The 16,343-nt window shown below is 33.6% G+C and overlaps 1 protein-coding gene across 1 annotated transcript; it reads left to right on the forward strand.

Moving 5' to 3' along the window:
• The first annotated feature begins 4,268 nt into the window (after positions 1 to 4,268).
• On the forward strand, positions 4,269 to 8,429 carry LOC132182993 (WAT1-related protein At5g07050-like). The gene is made up of 7 exons (XM_059596379.2): positions 4,269 to 4,578; positions 6,408 to 6,470; positions 6,593 to 6,709; positions 7,322 to 7,562; positions 7,696 to 7,854; positions 7,936 to 8,087; positions 8,176 to 8,429. Exons 1-7 carry the CDS (start codon positions 4,337 to 4,339, stop codon positions 8,303 to 8,305), a joined length of 1,104 nt encoding a protein of 367 aa, XP_059452362.2. The 5' UTR covers positions 4,269 to 4,336; the 3' UTR covers positions 8,306 to 8,429.
• The last annotated feature ends 7,914 nt before the right edge of the window (positions 8,430 to 16,343 follow it).

Genomic DNA, 16,343 nt, shown 5'->3' on the forward strand with positions numbered 1-16,343 from the left:
ACGGCAATACGCACAGGGATCTTATGAAATTTTTGGAAATGGTCCTCTTTTTTTTCTTTTTTCTTGTTTTTTCGAAAAAAAAAAAAAAATACAAAATTAGTCATTGTGATTTACTTAATTTACAATTAGCTTCATGCGGTATCAAAATAAACTCAAAGGTCCATTAGGTATGTCAAGAAAATAATTTAGTCTCTGCAGTCAAATTTTGTCAACTAATTTAATAGATTATGTTAGTGTAACACTGACATAAATCGAACAAATATCACAATTTTATTGGTTCTAACGTTTCACGCTATCAAAATCTGTTACGTCAATGAACAGAATTTGACTGTAAGGACTAAATTGTTCTTTTGGCATACCTTAAGGACCTATGAATTTATTTTGATACCAAAAATAATTAATTGCAAATCATGTAAATCACAAGGATTAATTTTGTATTTTACCCTAATTAATTTTTTTAAAGTAGATATGGTCTTCTACTCCTTATTAAATGTCACCAAAAAAAAAAAAATTGCTTTCTAATTTTTTTTTTTTTCAAATAATTGGATATTTACACCATTCTTCTTGTATATATCCACTGACGGACCCTGGGGGACTGGGAGTGGTCCTGGTACCCCCCAAATCACAAGGAAAAAAAAAATTAGACAAAAAAAAAATTAATATTTTTTTTGCTAATTGGTCCTTCTCCAAAAAATTTTGGTCATTGGTCCCTCTCCAAATTGAAACCCCTATATATATCCTTAGAGTAATGCTAAATTCATGACTGGTCTACATTTTGGGTAACATGAGATTGGAATCACATAGGTCACTAAAAAAATATTTTAAGACCCTCTAATTATATCTTGACACGTGTTAGAGCATTCACAATAGAGGAATCAAATTTTTATGCAAAATGGCTCATCAAAACTCATTTTTATCTAGTTTAACTAGTGAATTTTTGTCCCCAAGAAGTAGCTCAATCGGCTGGGACCACGCTTAATGAAGCGAAAGTTACTAGTTCAAATCTCTATTCCCCTTCTTGTGCGGACATGTAAAAAAAAAAACTAAAAAACTAATGAATTTTTAAATGTCTCTACATCCGATTAGGTATATTTCTATCTATTCTATTAAAATATTATTTTTTTACTCTTTATTGAGAAAAAGTTTTGGAAAAAAGTAGGAAAAGTTTTGGGAAAAGGAGAAAACATGTGAGAGAAACAATAAAAAGTAAAATGATTCCCTCGAAAAGTGCTGCTACATTTAGATTTTTTTTTTTTTTTTTTTCCCTCTTCTAATCAAATATCCATTTTACATTTTTTTTTTCTCACTAATTCAATATAGGAATTTTTTACAAATCTCATTAGCCAGTTTAGATAAAAGTAACATTTGACTCTTCTTATAAAATGGTTGTAAACCAATAATACGTCTAGCATTATTCAAAGAGAATAGGTTCGGTATAACACCAAAACAAATGAAGATGAAAACACCAGATTGCTTTATTCTCTTGAAACCGATCGACAAAAAGAGAAACCTCACTTTTCCCATTGAACAATCACCACCCATTCACGCCTGCCTTCAGCATCAAACCCCACTATGGGTGTAAGATGATCCTAGCTAATCATGAATTTGGCTCGATTCGGTTTAGTTAAATTCAATTTGGTCTCGATTCGAATAATAAATGAGTCATTTGTGAACACAATAATATGTTCGAATATTAAATGATACATACTCATATAAACTCGGCTCTGCTCGAATAAGCTTGTATAAACTCGTATAACTTTATTTTTACAAACTTTTTTAGTATTATTTTAATTTTGTACTAAGAACATATTAAGTAAAAGGAAATTCTATTCCTAATATGATAGCTAGATATAACTTGAATTATGTTGCTGTGAGTTTAGTTTTAGAGATTACTGTGTACAAATGTTTTGAATTTTTTTTTCTAAGGGTAATTTTTTATTATTATTATTTATTTATTTATTTATTTATTTTTTTAATTTTCTTGACTCTAACCCTTACTCTTCCTTCTCCCGCCCCTCCAAATTTTTTTAAAAAAATATTATTTTAGTTTCCACCTCCTAATACGAATTCTTAGATCCGCCACTGTGTACATGAGTGTGTTTGTGAGTATGTCTGGATATATATATATATATATATATATATATGTGCGCCTGCACGTACTTATTTGTATATGTGGATAATAAATTTACATACATACATATGTACCTGATATTATATTATTTAGGGTAAAGTCCACTTAACCTCCTCAAACTACTATCCCAATGACAATTTACGCCCTAAATTATCAATTGTGACAATTTACCCCCCAAACTACCAAAACAATGACAATGTATTTCCAATTTCAACAAAATAACGAAATTATCCTTACTAAAATAAAAACAAATTTATTAATTTTTTTTTTTTTCAAATTTTTAAGGGTATTTTTGTCTTATTGAAAATTCTATACAGGTAATTTCGTCATTTTGCTACTATTGGGGGGTACATTATCATTGTTTTGATAGTTTTGGAGGTAAATTGTCCAAATTGATGGTTTGAGGGTAGATTGTCATTGAAATGATAGTTTGAGGGGGTTAAGTGGACTTTACCCTATTATTTAAGATTCAAGTTAAATTTATTTAATTAACTTGAATGATAAAAAATTTTAACAATTACTTAACTAATTATTAGTCTGAATTTATGAAAAGATAAACAATCATGATATTATTTTTATATAGGAAATGAATAAATTAATTAAGCAACTCATGATAAGCTCGGCTTGACTCGTATTTGAAATAAAAATTAAATGAGCCAAGTTTGTGGTGTTGATCAGTTGGCTAGCTATTGGTCATCAAATTTTTCCTTCTCTATCAAAATTTGACCAATGCCAATCTCACAGGTCGGTGCTTATTTTATTTGGTGAAACACAACATGTAAAAAAACACATGATATTTTTATAGACTGTGCTAAAAAACTTCCTCTAACTTAATTTGAAAATTTTTTTGTCCCAAGTTTTTCGTGAAGACAAAGCAGTTTGCAATAGGTTGATTGGATGATTTTGGTCATGACTTCAACTTCAACTTATACTCTATAATAGGAAGCCATAAGTGGCCAACATATAAGTGTCCCCATTAAGCTTGAATATGTTCTACTCACAAGCCACTCGCCTAGTGGAAATGGATTTGTGTGTCTTTTTGGTGTGGAAACAACATTATTTTGCTATCGGAAAAATACTCAAATTCTATTTTGATCACAAAAATATAGGAAAAATCACCTGAGATTTGCCATATATATATTCCATAGGTCACTCTAGATAGATATTATGACTATACGAGTCAATTTCAAGATGCCTCAACAAATTCTATTAGTGTTGCAAAAAAAAAATGGATTCATATGATTTAAAAGTTATCAAGTTGATCCTTGGGTTAATTCTTATTATCAAATCGATCCATTTTCACAAACACTTACAAAATTATAATTATATATCCAAATAAAATATCAAAACAAAAAAGGAAAAGTAAAATAAATAAATTGTATCAAACCTCTTGTTGATCAGGCGTGAGGGGTTGGTCTCCATCCTCCCTTCTACAAAGGATGGACACCAAAGGGAAAGGGAATCGAAAGACGTACATCAGTGTAACACTAACACCCCAACTTTTCACTTCAATTTTTTTTTTTTTTTATTAAAAAAAAATATCTCTCTTTTTTTAATGCAAGAAAATCCATTTTATTGAATGTCTAAAATCCATTTCATTACAAGTTAAAAATAATAAATGAACTTATACGAGTCGAATTGAACTCAGTTTATATGAGTTTAACTTGTTTAATAAATGATACTAGATTTCTGTCAAGTTCAATTTGCTTAATAAATGAACCGATCGAACTCGATTCGAGTAGATAGAATCCAATTAAAGCTATGCGTGAATCACTCGATCGGTTTGTTTATGCTAATTAGCCCCCTTAAACTAATATTTCTAAGTCGTCCCCTCTTAAAAGTTGATATTAATGGATCGAGTATATGAGTTAAGAAAATTACATTCTGATTTCAACAACGATAGTGATGGTTCTTTTTACTAATTAATGAAACATAAAAGCTAAAGGAACCAATACTAAATCATTATCAGTAAAAGGTGGAGCTTATATATGCTTTCATTTGATAATTGAACAAGACAGAGACATGGTACTCCCACTGAATCTAGTCACAAAGCACTTGTCATTTGAAAGTGGAGGTATATATATGTGCATGAATCACTTTTTCTTGAACAGTCCTTTTACATGAAGCATATCTCCAATCTGATCAATAGTTAAGCAGATGGAGCTTATAATTATAAGCAGTACGTGAAGCCATTTTTGGTGTGAAATGGTGAAAATGGAAGAGCGGGAGGCGAGTGTGGGAGGAGAAAGAGGAAGGCTGAAGAGAGAAAAGTTGTATGAGGAGGTGAAACCATATGTTTATTGCATATTCTCTAACTTTTGCTTTGCAGGATACAACTTAATCTCCAAGATCTCTCTGGACAAAGGCATGAGTCGTTATGTGCTTGTTGCCTATGGACATGCTTTTGGAACATTAGCTACTGCTCTTCTTGCATTTCTCTTTGAAAGGTTAACACTTCTCTATAGCTTTTCCTCTTTCTGCTTTGGTTTATTTATATTTAACTTCTCTACTGCATGCATGTGGCTTTTTCCTCATGTGCATGCCTTCAACTCCTATGTTGCGTAGGTTGTCTTGTCTCTAAAGATACATCTCATAAACTTGGAGGTATAAAACAGGCAACTCAAAAGATTTCTCTTGGCTAGCTAGCTGCATCCTTTAAAATCAAAACTTTCCACCCATTAACCTGCAATCTAGCAATTCATGAACCCGTAAAAGGAATAGTTATTCCCCCACGAATGGAATAATATATATATATTTTTTCATTTTTTGGAAACCAAAAAATAAAGAAAAATGTTCAATCCCATGGTGGCCGACTATCCCTTGTGGTTTTTGGCAACCCTCAGTCGTTCTGTATGGGTGGCTGACTACTCCAAGGAGTGGTTGATGACCCACGGGAAGGAACCTAACTTGTACCCAACTAAGATGAAACGATATATATATATATATATATATATATATATATATATAGTGAACATATTGTTCATGTCATTTAAAAATTTTAAATAAGGTAATCGAATTCAAACCAAGATAGCCTTCTTTCTTCTTGTAATGAGTAATGCTTAGAAACAATTTTAATGGTTTTTCATGGTAATAAAAAAAAGTTTTCCCTTTTCATCGTAACCACTCATTGCATTGGTCCTTGCTTTTATTTTATTTGGTAAATGTCCCTACTTTTACTTATTGGCTGAGAACACTTTCTTATCCCGAAATTGGAAAAGAAACATCGGATAAGATAGTGTTCTTCCCTTTTCCCTTGGTGTAGGCAGGTTTCAACACTAATAAAGGACAGTACTTCTTTCTGCTTTATTATTGTAAATATACTCCCCTTTTCCCGTGGTGTAGGCAGGTTTGTTAAAGCCTTTTTCTTAGACCTGACGTAAATTGATGTTAAAACAAAAGTAAAAAAAGTTTGGTATAAAAAAGTGAAAAAAAAAAAAAAAAAAATTGTATAAAAAAAAAAAAAAAAATTTATTTTATAGTGATTTTTTTATTAAATAGTAATAAAAAATTAATTATGTGATATAAAAAATTAATTTAAGTTTCAATATGGTCCAATCATTTCTTTTGCGAGGTTGCTAAACACATATTTTTCACCTAACTGTAACATATTATGCGGCACATAAACTTGCAAAGGTAGCTGTGAGAAGCATAATTGATAAAATCTTTATGGAGGAAATCCTAACTGGTATTTTTGATATTGTCACAATAGAGCAAATCGGTCTATCAGTAAAGAGTGTCAGTGCTCTAGATGTTTTTCATGTTAAGCAGAAACTATTTCTTCAAAAACAAAAAAAAAACCATATTTTTCACCTAAATTGATATTAATGCTTCCAAAAATCACTTTTGGAGGTTAAAAAAAAAAAAGTTTAACTCCACTTTGCCTAGAAATGTATTTTATTGATCAAAGTTTTAGAATATATACCAGGTCTGGCATCTAGATATAGTGAAATCGATATGAATATTGAAGTTTTGATTTTTCCGATTAGTAGGGAGATTTTTATGCGCAAAGCTGTGTTATTTGCCGGAGATATTCCTACAACCAAAAATAAAAAAAGAACTATATTAATATATTCATTTCTCTTGTAAAGGAAAGGAGAGATTTGTGAATATGCGTATATATGATCACCTCTTGTTTCAATTTTTTTTTTTTTTTTTTCCTTCTCCCTTCCCTTTCCTTTTTGCCAATACAGTGTGCATAAATAATGAAAAAATAAATAAATAAATCTGGGTGTGAGTTCATTCTTAGTGATAATCAACCTTGAATATTCCCTTGCAGGAAGAATGAGAGCAAAATTAGCGTACCAATCCTACGAAATGTCTTCTTTTTGGGTCTGCTGGGGTGAGTATATATATATATGCCATGGATGCTGTTTTGTAATATTATTAAATAATTTATAAGCATATATATAGAACAAACTTTTTGGTTAAATGCTTATACTTTCTTCTCACTTTTGGACTTAGAGCTGTGCTAGGAAGGACGCTGTTTTATGCTGGACTGGAACAGACTTCACCAGCTTTTGCTTCTGCATTAGGCAACTTGATTCCATCAATGACCTTTATCTTAGCAGTACTTTGCAGGTACCAGGATTCTTCTCCATCCTGCAATTCTTAATTTTTCCTTGTTTTTTTATATCTATTTATTGGAGATGCTCTTAGCTAGAGATACAAACTATAACGATTCAGAGAAAAATGCTAGTCATATCTATGCTATCACATCAAAATAATTAGTTAATTTCGAGCTTCTATATAATTCCTTATAAAGTTCAGTTTCACTCATGACCATCTTTATAAACCGTCCACTCTATATAGATTACTCATTCTCTTCTCAAGATGGGATTAGGGTGTTACACAACTTGTTGATGAAAGACTGATCTATATATAAACCCAAAAGTTTCTTTGCTTTATTTTGTTCTTTTTTTTTTTTTTTTTTGGGGGGGGGGGGGCGGGGTGAGAATAAGCATGATGAGAAATGCTACATGAACTCCTAAGCGCACATTTTGTGACGTGACAATGAAAATTACGATTCAAACTCACTACCATGTTAGAGAGCGTGCGCGCAATTTTCCGGCCCATGAACGAAAAATTTGAAACCAGACATTTACCCTTTAAATGATGACATGTCTTGTCCTGTTTATGCATTCAAATGATTCTTGATTGAGGCAACTAAAGTTAAGTAATTCGCATATTCAGGATGGAGAAATTAGAGATATCTAGGCTTGGTTCTCAAGCAAAGATATTGGGAACAGTTGTTGCCTTTGGTGGTGCAACACTCATGACCCTTTACAGGGGGATTCCCCTGATTTCTCTACATAATCAAAGCTCGCATCAACATGCCACTTCCTCAAAAACATTCTTAGACAGGGATTCAATAAAGGGCTCCCTCATGCTTCTCGTTTCATACCTTTCACTCTCATCATTCTACATATTACAGGTGATTTAATATTCAGAAAATAGCTAGACTTTACTTCATTGCATCTCACTAGAATTTGTTTCTTTAATTATGAGAAATTCTCTAGATTTTGGATTATTCACTCAAAACGTAACAAAATCGATGACTATTGTAGACGGCTACAGTCAAGATATATCCAGCACCAATAACTCTCACGTCATTGACGTGCTTATCGGGTACTTTTCTCTCTACAATCATGACAGCGATTTTGGATCATAAAGCTTCATCATGGAAATTATCATGGAACATTACCCTTCTCGCACCAATCTATAGTGTGAGCTTATGAATTCCACCCTTTTTTTTTTCTTCCTATTTATATTGATTCATGAAATCCTAATTTTATGATTTCCTATAGGGAGTTATGATATTTGGAGTTACAGTTTATGTTCAAACGTTGGTAATAAGGAAAAAAGGACCAGTTTTCATGACAGCATTTCGACCGTTGGCCACAGTAATTGTAGCCGTTATGGGATTACTCATTTTAGGAGATGCTTTATACTTGGGAAGGTATATGTGGATTACTTTTGTCAAGCAAAAATGAGAAATGTACAAATTTGGAATTAATATTTCTTATACTTTTCTGCTTTCCTTCCAGTGTTATTGGGGCGACATTGATATTTCTTGGTCTATATGCAACTCTATGGGGGAAGGAAAAAGAGAAGGGGGATAAGGTGTCAGAGCAAACGGTGTCAGAGGAAAGTATTGAAATCAAACATGAAAAGTAAGAGTTTGATAAATATGTAAATAATAATTTCTTATATGTGTAGAGAAATACACTTACTTAATTGTAATTAATTTGTCTAAGAGCGTGCAATATATTATTAGGATCTATTGACAAAACGATGCATTATATTTTATCTAAGAGAGAAATTATGATATATAGGATGATTTCCTACTATCTGAAAGTAATAATTTTAACTACCTTTTTAAATAGGGTTAAATACATTATTCACCCATGTGGTTTAACTTCTTTATTTTTTGACACTATGGTTTAGTTTTTATCATAGAAGGTCCTTCTGGTTTGCCTAAAGATCGACATGATCCATTCGTCCAAAATTTGATGGAACGCCACGTATGCACTAATCACGGTTTGACACGTGTCCATATATCCATACGTGTATATATATATATATATATATATATATATATATATATATATAAAACTTGATATTAGATTATTTAAGATTCATTAAATTTATTTAATTAACTTGAATGATAAAATTTGAACAACAATTACTTAACTAATTATTAATATGAATTTACGAAAAGATAAACAATCATGATATTTGCTTTATATAAGAAATGAATAAGTTAATTAAGCAATTCGTGATAAGCTCAGCCTTGACTCGTATTTGAAATAAAATTAAATGAGCCAAGTTTGTTGTATCGATAAGTTGGCTGGCTATTGGTCATCAATTTTTCCTTCTCTATCACAATTCGACCAATGCCAATCTTACAGGTTGGGTGCTTATTTTATTTGGATTGAATTATGTTGTTGTGAGTTTAGTTTTAGAGATTTGTGTGTACGTGAGTGTGTTTGTGAGTATGTATGGATATATATGTATGCTTGCACACACATGTTTGTGTATGTGGATAATAAATTTATATACATACATATAAACTTGATATTAGATTATTTAAGATTCATTAAATTCATTTAATTAACTTGAATGATGAAATTTTAACAACAATTACTTAACTAGTTATTAATATGAATTTATGAAAAGATAAACAATCATGATATTTACTTTATATAAGAAATGAATAAGTTAATTAAGCAACTCGTGATAAGCTCGGCCTTGACTCATATTTGAAATAAAAGGGAAAAATGCACTTTACCCCCATAAAGTTTGAGGTCTTTTTCAATTTGAACCCCAATGTTTAAAAATTTGCAATGTACCCTCTTAATGTTTTAAAAAATTGCAAATAAATTCATTCGTTTTTCATTGCCGTCTAAGTAGACGGAAAGTCCATCAAGTGCGTCTCACATGATATTTTTAGGCTAAGTCTCCCCATATTGCACCCAACCCACTATGTGAAATGACCACAGTGCCCCTCATTAAATCCACACATTTTTTTTAACAAATTTGTGAAGCCCCATTTGTTTGCAAACCCACCCACGCGACAGAACTCCAACACCCACTTGATAGCGACGACAGTAGCAAACCCAAGTTGAGGACAAAGCATCATTTTCTTCTTCGTGGTTCTCGTCTTTCTTCGACCCAAATTGTCGTGAAGTTGGCTTTCTTAGGATGTATGCCCAAGACATTAGAATCATCTCATTTTCGTGTAATTTTCGAGCAAGAGTTAAAGTTTGGGGTTTGAGTAAAATTGGGGGTTTTGGGGGAATATTGTTGGTTTTTGTAATTTATTTTGTTGTGTAGTTCTTAAATTACTTGTATAGTTTAGTACTTGTCTTTGATTTGTGAAATTTCAATTTGTGAAATTAATTGTATATTTTAGGGTTTTTTGTGACGTTGATAGATGATGGTAGTTTGGTTGCTTTCAAATGTAAGTGGTTAGTTGGGTTATGTTTATACATCATGTAAACAAATGATTAGAGGACCACTAAGCATGGGAGAGTCCTTTAAGCACACTCTTTCAAACGACAATTTTAAGGGACCACAAAAATCACAATTTTAGTAAAGATAATGTTTATCTTTACTTTAAACAAGTTAAATTAATTGATTATTTTTAGGCTATGAGATAATAAGTAATTTCCTTTTCTGGAATCACATGCAGTAAGATAAGGAAACACGAATCAACTTGCCTTTTCTTTATCTTCTTAATGTATCATTCGATCTAGTGTAATGCCTTTCTTTCTTTTGTATACATTTTCTTACTATTAGGTGGGGGCTAGTGACAAGTGAAGTAACCTTTCTGTAGTGGGAAGTTTTGACTTTTTGCTTTTATTTAAAAGATTCTCCATGTAAGTGGGGGGAGGGGGGTGGCCAAAGTTTGTCAAAAGCCTAAAAGAAACAAGCTTTTTGTAATCCTCTATATTCTATTTCTTTGTTTACTCCTATCTTGGGAGTGGTTCGTTAATGAAGGAATGAGTTTCTGGTCTTGGTGCTTGAGCAAATTGGAATATTCTAATTTCATTTGTGTGGAACGGCTAATTCTTAAAGCAATTTCAAATGTCAAATCAGAAATGAATGAGTGAATGAATGAATAAATAAATGACAAAAATATAAGTAAATAATATATGGAAACATTAATGCTTATGCCTTTTAATACTAGACATTTACATTATTTGTTTACATTTTGTGATTCTTCCATAATTAGTGGTCCCCTATTTAGTTGGGTTATGTACATTTTACGATTCTTGTATTATTAGTAGTCCCCTATTTAATTTTTTTTTTCCCAAAGTATTGTATATCTTTTATTATTGTCCAAAAAAAGTGGTCCCCTATTTAACCTCTTATAATTGTATATATTTTATTTTGTTTCTTACAAATATTTATTTCACTTTGTAGGATGGCCAATTCAAAATTAGTGTTTGAGGTCCATTATGGGGGTAGATTCAATAGTAAAGTTGGATGTGAATACGTGGGGCGTGATGTGGCAGTCCATACAGAAAGTGTTGACCCTGATGAATTGTCATACTTTGAATTGGAAGCTATATGTGGACGTTATGGGTACAACTCTGGGGATTTAGTATTTTTCCAAGAACCTAATAAAAGTCTAGTTAATGGGTTGCATTTGATTACATCTAACCATAATGTGCTATTTATGGTTGCCTCCCACACTGGTCATCACATAGTGCACTTATTCATTGTATCTTTTTTGAAGGGTGGAGTTGATGAAGAGGAATGTGACGAAGACGAAGACGATGAGAATGGAGGGAGGGTTGATCTTAATGACCATTGGTGGCGTGATAAGATTAGTGACGATGAAGATCTATTTGATATAAATGTTGATGAGCTTGATGGTGGGGTTAGACTATCCAAAACAAAACCTAACAAGTCCAATGTAGTTGACATGTCAGGGTGATGAACAAGATAGGGATGAGGGAGGTGTAGAAGAAAGTGATAAAGAATGTGACAAAGAGGGTGATGATGATGGAAGTGATCATGATGATGATGCTGAGGGAGAGACTGCTGTTAACGAAGATGAAAGGGATTAGAGTAGTCGTAAGTTTAACAAATCATTTGATGATGACGATGATGCTGATGACACCACCATAGAAATGGGTAGGAGTGATACACTTGAGTCACCAGTCATTAGTGATGAAGATGGTGAAACCGTATCTGCACCCACATCTGATTTCCATGCTGTGGATCAAGGTATTCCAATCATTAATCTTGAGATGAAATTCCCAAACCTTCAAATGTTTAGGAAAGCTGTTAGGGTGTATAACCTTAAGAGGGGGAAGGACATTAGATTTAAAAAAAAATGAAACCAGGAAGTGCGTAGTGGTATGTAGAGATGCCAAATGTAAGTACCGAATGTATGCAAGAAAGATGATTGATGAAGAATCATTTCAAGTTAGATCTTTACAGTCTAAACACATTTGTGGTCGAAAATACAGAAATAGCATATTCAACTCAATTTGGATAGCCAACAAGCTAATTGAGAAGTTTAGGGTTCAGTCGAACATGCCTATGGATGTACTCCAACATGAAGTGAAGGATAAATGGAGTGTGGATATAAATCCAAGCATGATGTATAGAGCTAGGAGGATGGACAAAAAAAAAAGATATATGGTAAGCTTGACGATCAATATGGGAGGCTGTGAGACTATTGTGAAACCTTGAGGCACACTAATAATGGAAGCTGTGTGTTAATGAAAGTGACAGACCAAACCCAAATCTGGCTCTAAAATTTGGAAGAATATATGTTTCTTTGGCAGCATGAAGAAACACTTTTTAGAGGGTTGTAAGCTTGTCATAGGGGTAGATGGGTGCTTCCTAAAAGGACCATTCAAGGGCCAACTCTTTCTGCAATAGGAAGATATGGGAACAACAACATGTACCCAATTGCTTTTTTTGTTGAAGCTAAGACGAAAGACAGCTAGATTTGGTTCCTTGAAACCTTAGTGTTTGATCTTGGTACCAATAATAGGCATGCTAGGCCTACATTCATTTCAGATCGGCAGAAGGTAACTTTTTTGTCACACTTAAAGTATTAATACATTTTGTTTGACTATTGTACGATACTTAAGGTATTATTATTTTATTTTGCAGGGTCTTATGCCGGTTTTTAAGGTTGTTATGCCAATGGTTGATCACAGGACATGTGTTAGGTGTTTATATGCCAACTTTAGAGACATTGGGGGGCATCAAGGATTGGCACTAAATGATTAGTTATAGGCTGCAGCATCTTCACACATGGAGTATGATTTCAATGGTCATATGGAAGACTTGAAGAAAATGAATAAAGATGCCTACGAATATTTGAATAAGGTTGAACCGTACGTGGTCTAGGGCATGGTTTAGTGACTACCCAAAGTGTGACTTGCTAGCGAACAACTGTGAGTGTTTCAACTCATACATTCTAAAGGATCATGACGAGCCCATCTTGACTATGTTGGAGATGATAAGGAAGAAGATGATGAGGAGATATCAAGCTAAGAGGGAAGGGATAGAGAAATTGAACGGTAAGTTATGCCCTAGGATTGCTGCAAAGTTGGAAGCAATTGGGTTAGATGCAGTGGATTGCATTGCACATTATGCTGGTGATTCAATGTTTGAAATTACTTGTTTAGATAATAAACAGTTTATGGTAGACCATGGTAAAAGGAGGTGTGGTTACAGGTAGTGGGAACTTATTGGAATCCCATGTCCCTATGAAGTGGTTGCTATATTTTACGATTGTGGGGAACCTGTGGATTATGTTGATGAATGTTTTACTATAGAGGTTTTCAAGAAGGCATATGCTCCAGTTATATACCCAATGCTTAGTGAGGAACAGTGGATCAAAACTAGTCATGATCAATTGGAGCCTCCAAGAGCAAGATTTGCCCCAGGTAGACCAAAGAAGCTAAGAAAAAGGGGTTCTAAAGAGAGTAGAGATCCAAAAAATTGAAACCGGATGAGAAAATTTAGAGCAAGGATGATATGTGGGAAATGTGATAGCCTTGGTCACAATAAGAGGTCATGTCCTATGAATAGAAGTGAAGCATCTAACTTCAAGTCCTCGGGTTCAAGTTTCTTATATGTATCTATTATGCTTATAACGAGATTTTAAATATTATAATAGTGTGCTTTTAAACATGGTAATAAGGTGGTTTTTTTCCCTGTTTTGTGTGCAGTCACAAAATGTTGATTCCAATACATCTAAAGTGACCAAAGGCAACAGTAAACAGAGAGTTGTGCAAACGGTACTTCAATGATTTGTATTATTGTGCTAGTTTTGTTAACTATTTAAGACATGTAATCATTAATGTGTTTTCTTCCCACTATTTGTTATGCAGAAAGTTTAGCGGACAAGTTGTAGTGACCCAAATAATTAACTAAGCTTAGGTAGCTTAGTTAGGAGGTTAATTTAGACTTTGGGTCACTAGGAACAGCTAGAAGGGCATTTTTGAAATTTTGGATTGTATGATCGAATGTACGCTATGGCTGCCAGAGGTTCGCTCTTGTCTGTAGTAGAGTACTACGCTAGGGTTGCCGGACGTACGCTCCTATTTTTAATAGGGACATATGCATGGAGACCACCGTACGTACGCTGATAATAGTACGCCGTACTCTGCAAATAGTACACGGACGTACGCTCCAATAGTACTGGACGTACTCTACTTTTGGGTTAACCTCTGGATAGTACCTAGACGTACGATACAACCTTTGGACCGCGAGAAAAATAGTACCGGACGTACGCCCCAATAGTATCAGACATCTGATACTTTTCAGAAGAGTTGGTGAGCGTCTCTAGCTTTTCTCCTCTATAAATACTAACCCTACCCTCGCCCTTTTCTCGTTCAAAGTCGCCCCCAGGCTCCCATAAACCTTTTTTGAGTGTGTTCTTGTGAGATTGTGTGTTTTGTGGTGAAGGAGAGGTGTTTTCTTGAAGGTTGCTTCTAGGAGGTAACCCTCTGCGCTTAACTTTACTTCCTAAGCCGTTATACTCTTTTAATGCTTTCTAGAGTAGCTTAGACGTTGGTTTGAAACTTAAGACATATTATACCATTGATCTTGTTTAGAGTTGTGCTTAGCATCCCATTCTGTTTTCTATTGCATGGAGACCTTATTTGGAGATAGGAGGTCTTAGAAATTCATTTAGATAGGTTTAAAAGCAGTTTGGGAGGATAGGTGGACATTTAGAACAAACAAGGTTCTACCTGAAACTTTCTTGGCAGACATACTGCCTCAAGCCCAGACTTACGGTCAGAAGCATTTTAGGGGAAATGACGTTTTGACCAAGCCGTCCGATAACCTCTGTTTTCATGTTCTAGGTTCGTTTTAGTTAGATTTAGAACTAGAACTAATGATAGGTCTTTTCTCAGTATTCGAGGTTATGGAGCCTCAAGAAAATTTTACGAAGGAACCTTACAACCTAGGTAAGTACAAACTCACATGGATGCTTGTTGTTACTTTTCCTGCATTGCACATTATTTTATATATATATATATATATCAAACATGCATATTTTGCAACTCTCATGAAATACATTTTAGAACTATTGTGAACTCTCTTTTGTGAAAATGTTTGTTGATTAACAAGATAACAATGAGGCTTGTAAAACTATGCATGTAAAAGAATGATAAGATTAATTGGATCGTATGACCTGGTACACCGGTACGTACGGGATAACGGTCATGGGCTTACTATACAGGTTAACTTTATAGTCAATGTGTGTGTGTGTGGGCTTTGGATCCAATGGTTTCGTGACCAAGGCCCAGCCATTCCCAAATGGATGGTCATTATAGGATGAACATTATTAGTGGTGTGGGCCACCCTAGGTTGGACTCGGTCGTGCCACTAATGTTATGTATGGTAGCATGCAATATCCAGGGCACCAGTGTTGTATTACAAGTCCCTCGGGACAGCACTAACTCTGTTGAGAAAGGGTAATATTTGAGGTAGACGATACGGTTGAACTATTATTGTTACTCATGACTATAAGCATATATGCATATATTATATCTATATCACATCCATGATAAACCGTCATCCCAAAATGTTGCATGTGCTTTAACTGTCATCCCATAATGTTGCATGTGCTTTAAAAACAACTGACTTCACCATTTAATGACTGGTATGTCATGTGCATTTATACTCACTAAGTTGTCGGACTTACTCTTGTATTGTTTTCCTTTTTTTCTCCATACGTCCAACTATGTTGTTATAGATAGTTTAGCAGAAGATGGATACCACGAAGCTTCCGGTTATTTGGGAGGATTCAACCTGGAAGATGTTTGAGGACTTATTGCAAGCTTAGGTGAGCGCTCATGGTAAATAGTACTTATGAGTTGTGTTGTAGGCTTAGGAGCTTTTATGCATGCTTGCATATTGAGGTATAACATGAATTCCTTGTAAAAATGATGATGTGTATAGTATGATTTTGATGTTCTTTGGTAGATGCTCTGGTTGTAATGATTAATGTTTATAGAATCTTTTTGTTTTTGCTGTTTAGTATCCTTTGTTTTCAAGGAGTAGAGGTCCCTCAGTCTTGTTTAGAGTGGAATAAGGCTGGGAGACGAATCGTGGAATTAATTACCAGTTAATTAATTTCCGAGGCATTACATACTCACTAAGTCGTTGGACTTACCCTTGTATAATTTCATTTTTTTTCTCCATATGTACAACTATGATGTTATAGATA

This window comes from Corylus avellana, chromosome 5 (assembly GCF_965113065.1).
Source record: "Corylus avellana chromosome 5, dhCorAvel1.hap1.2, whole genome shotgun sequence".
Taxonomy (NCBI): domain Eukaryota; kingdom Viridiplantae; phylum Streptophyta; class Magnoliopsida; order Fagales; family Betulaceae; genus Corylus; species Corylus avellana.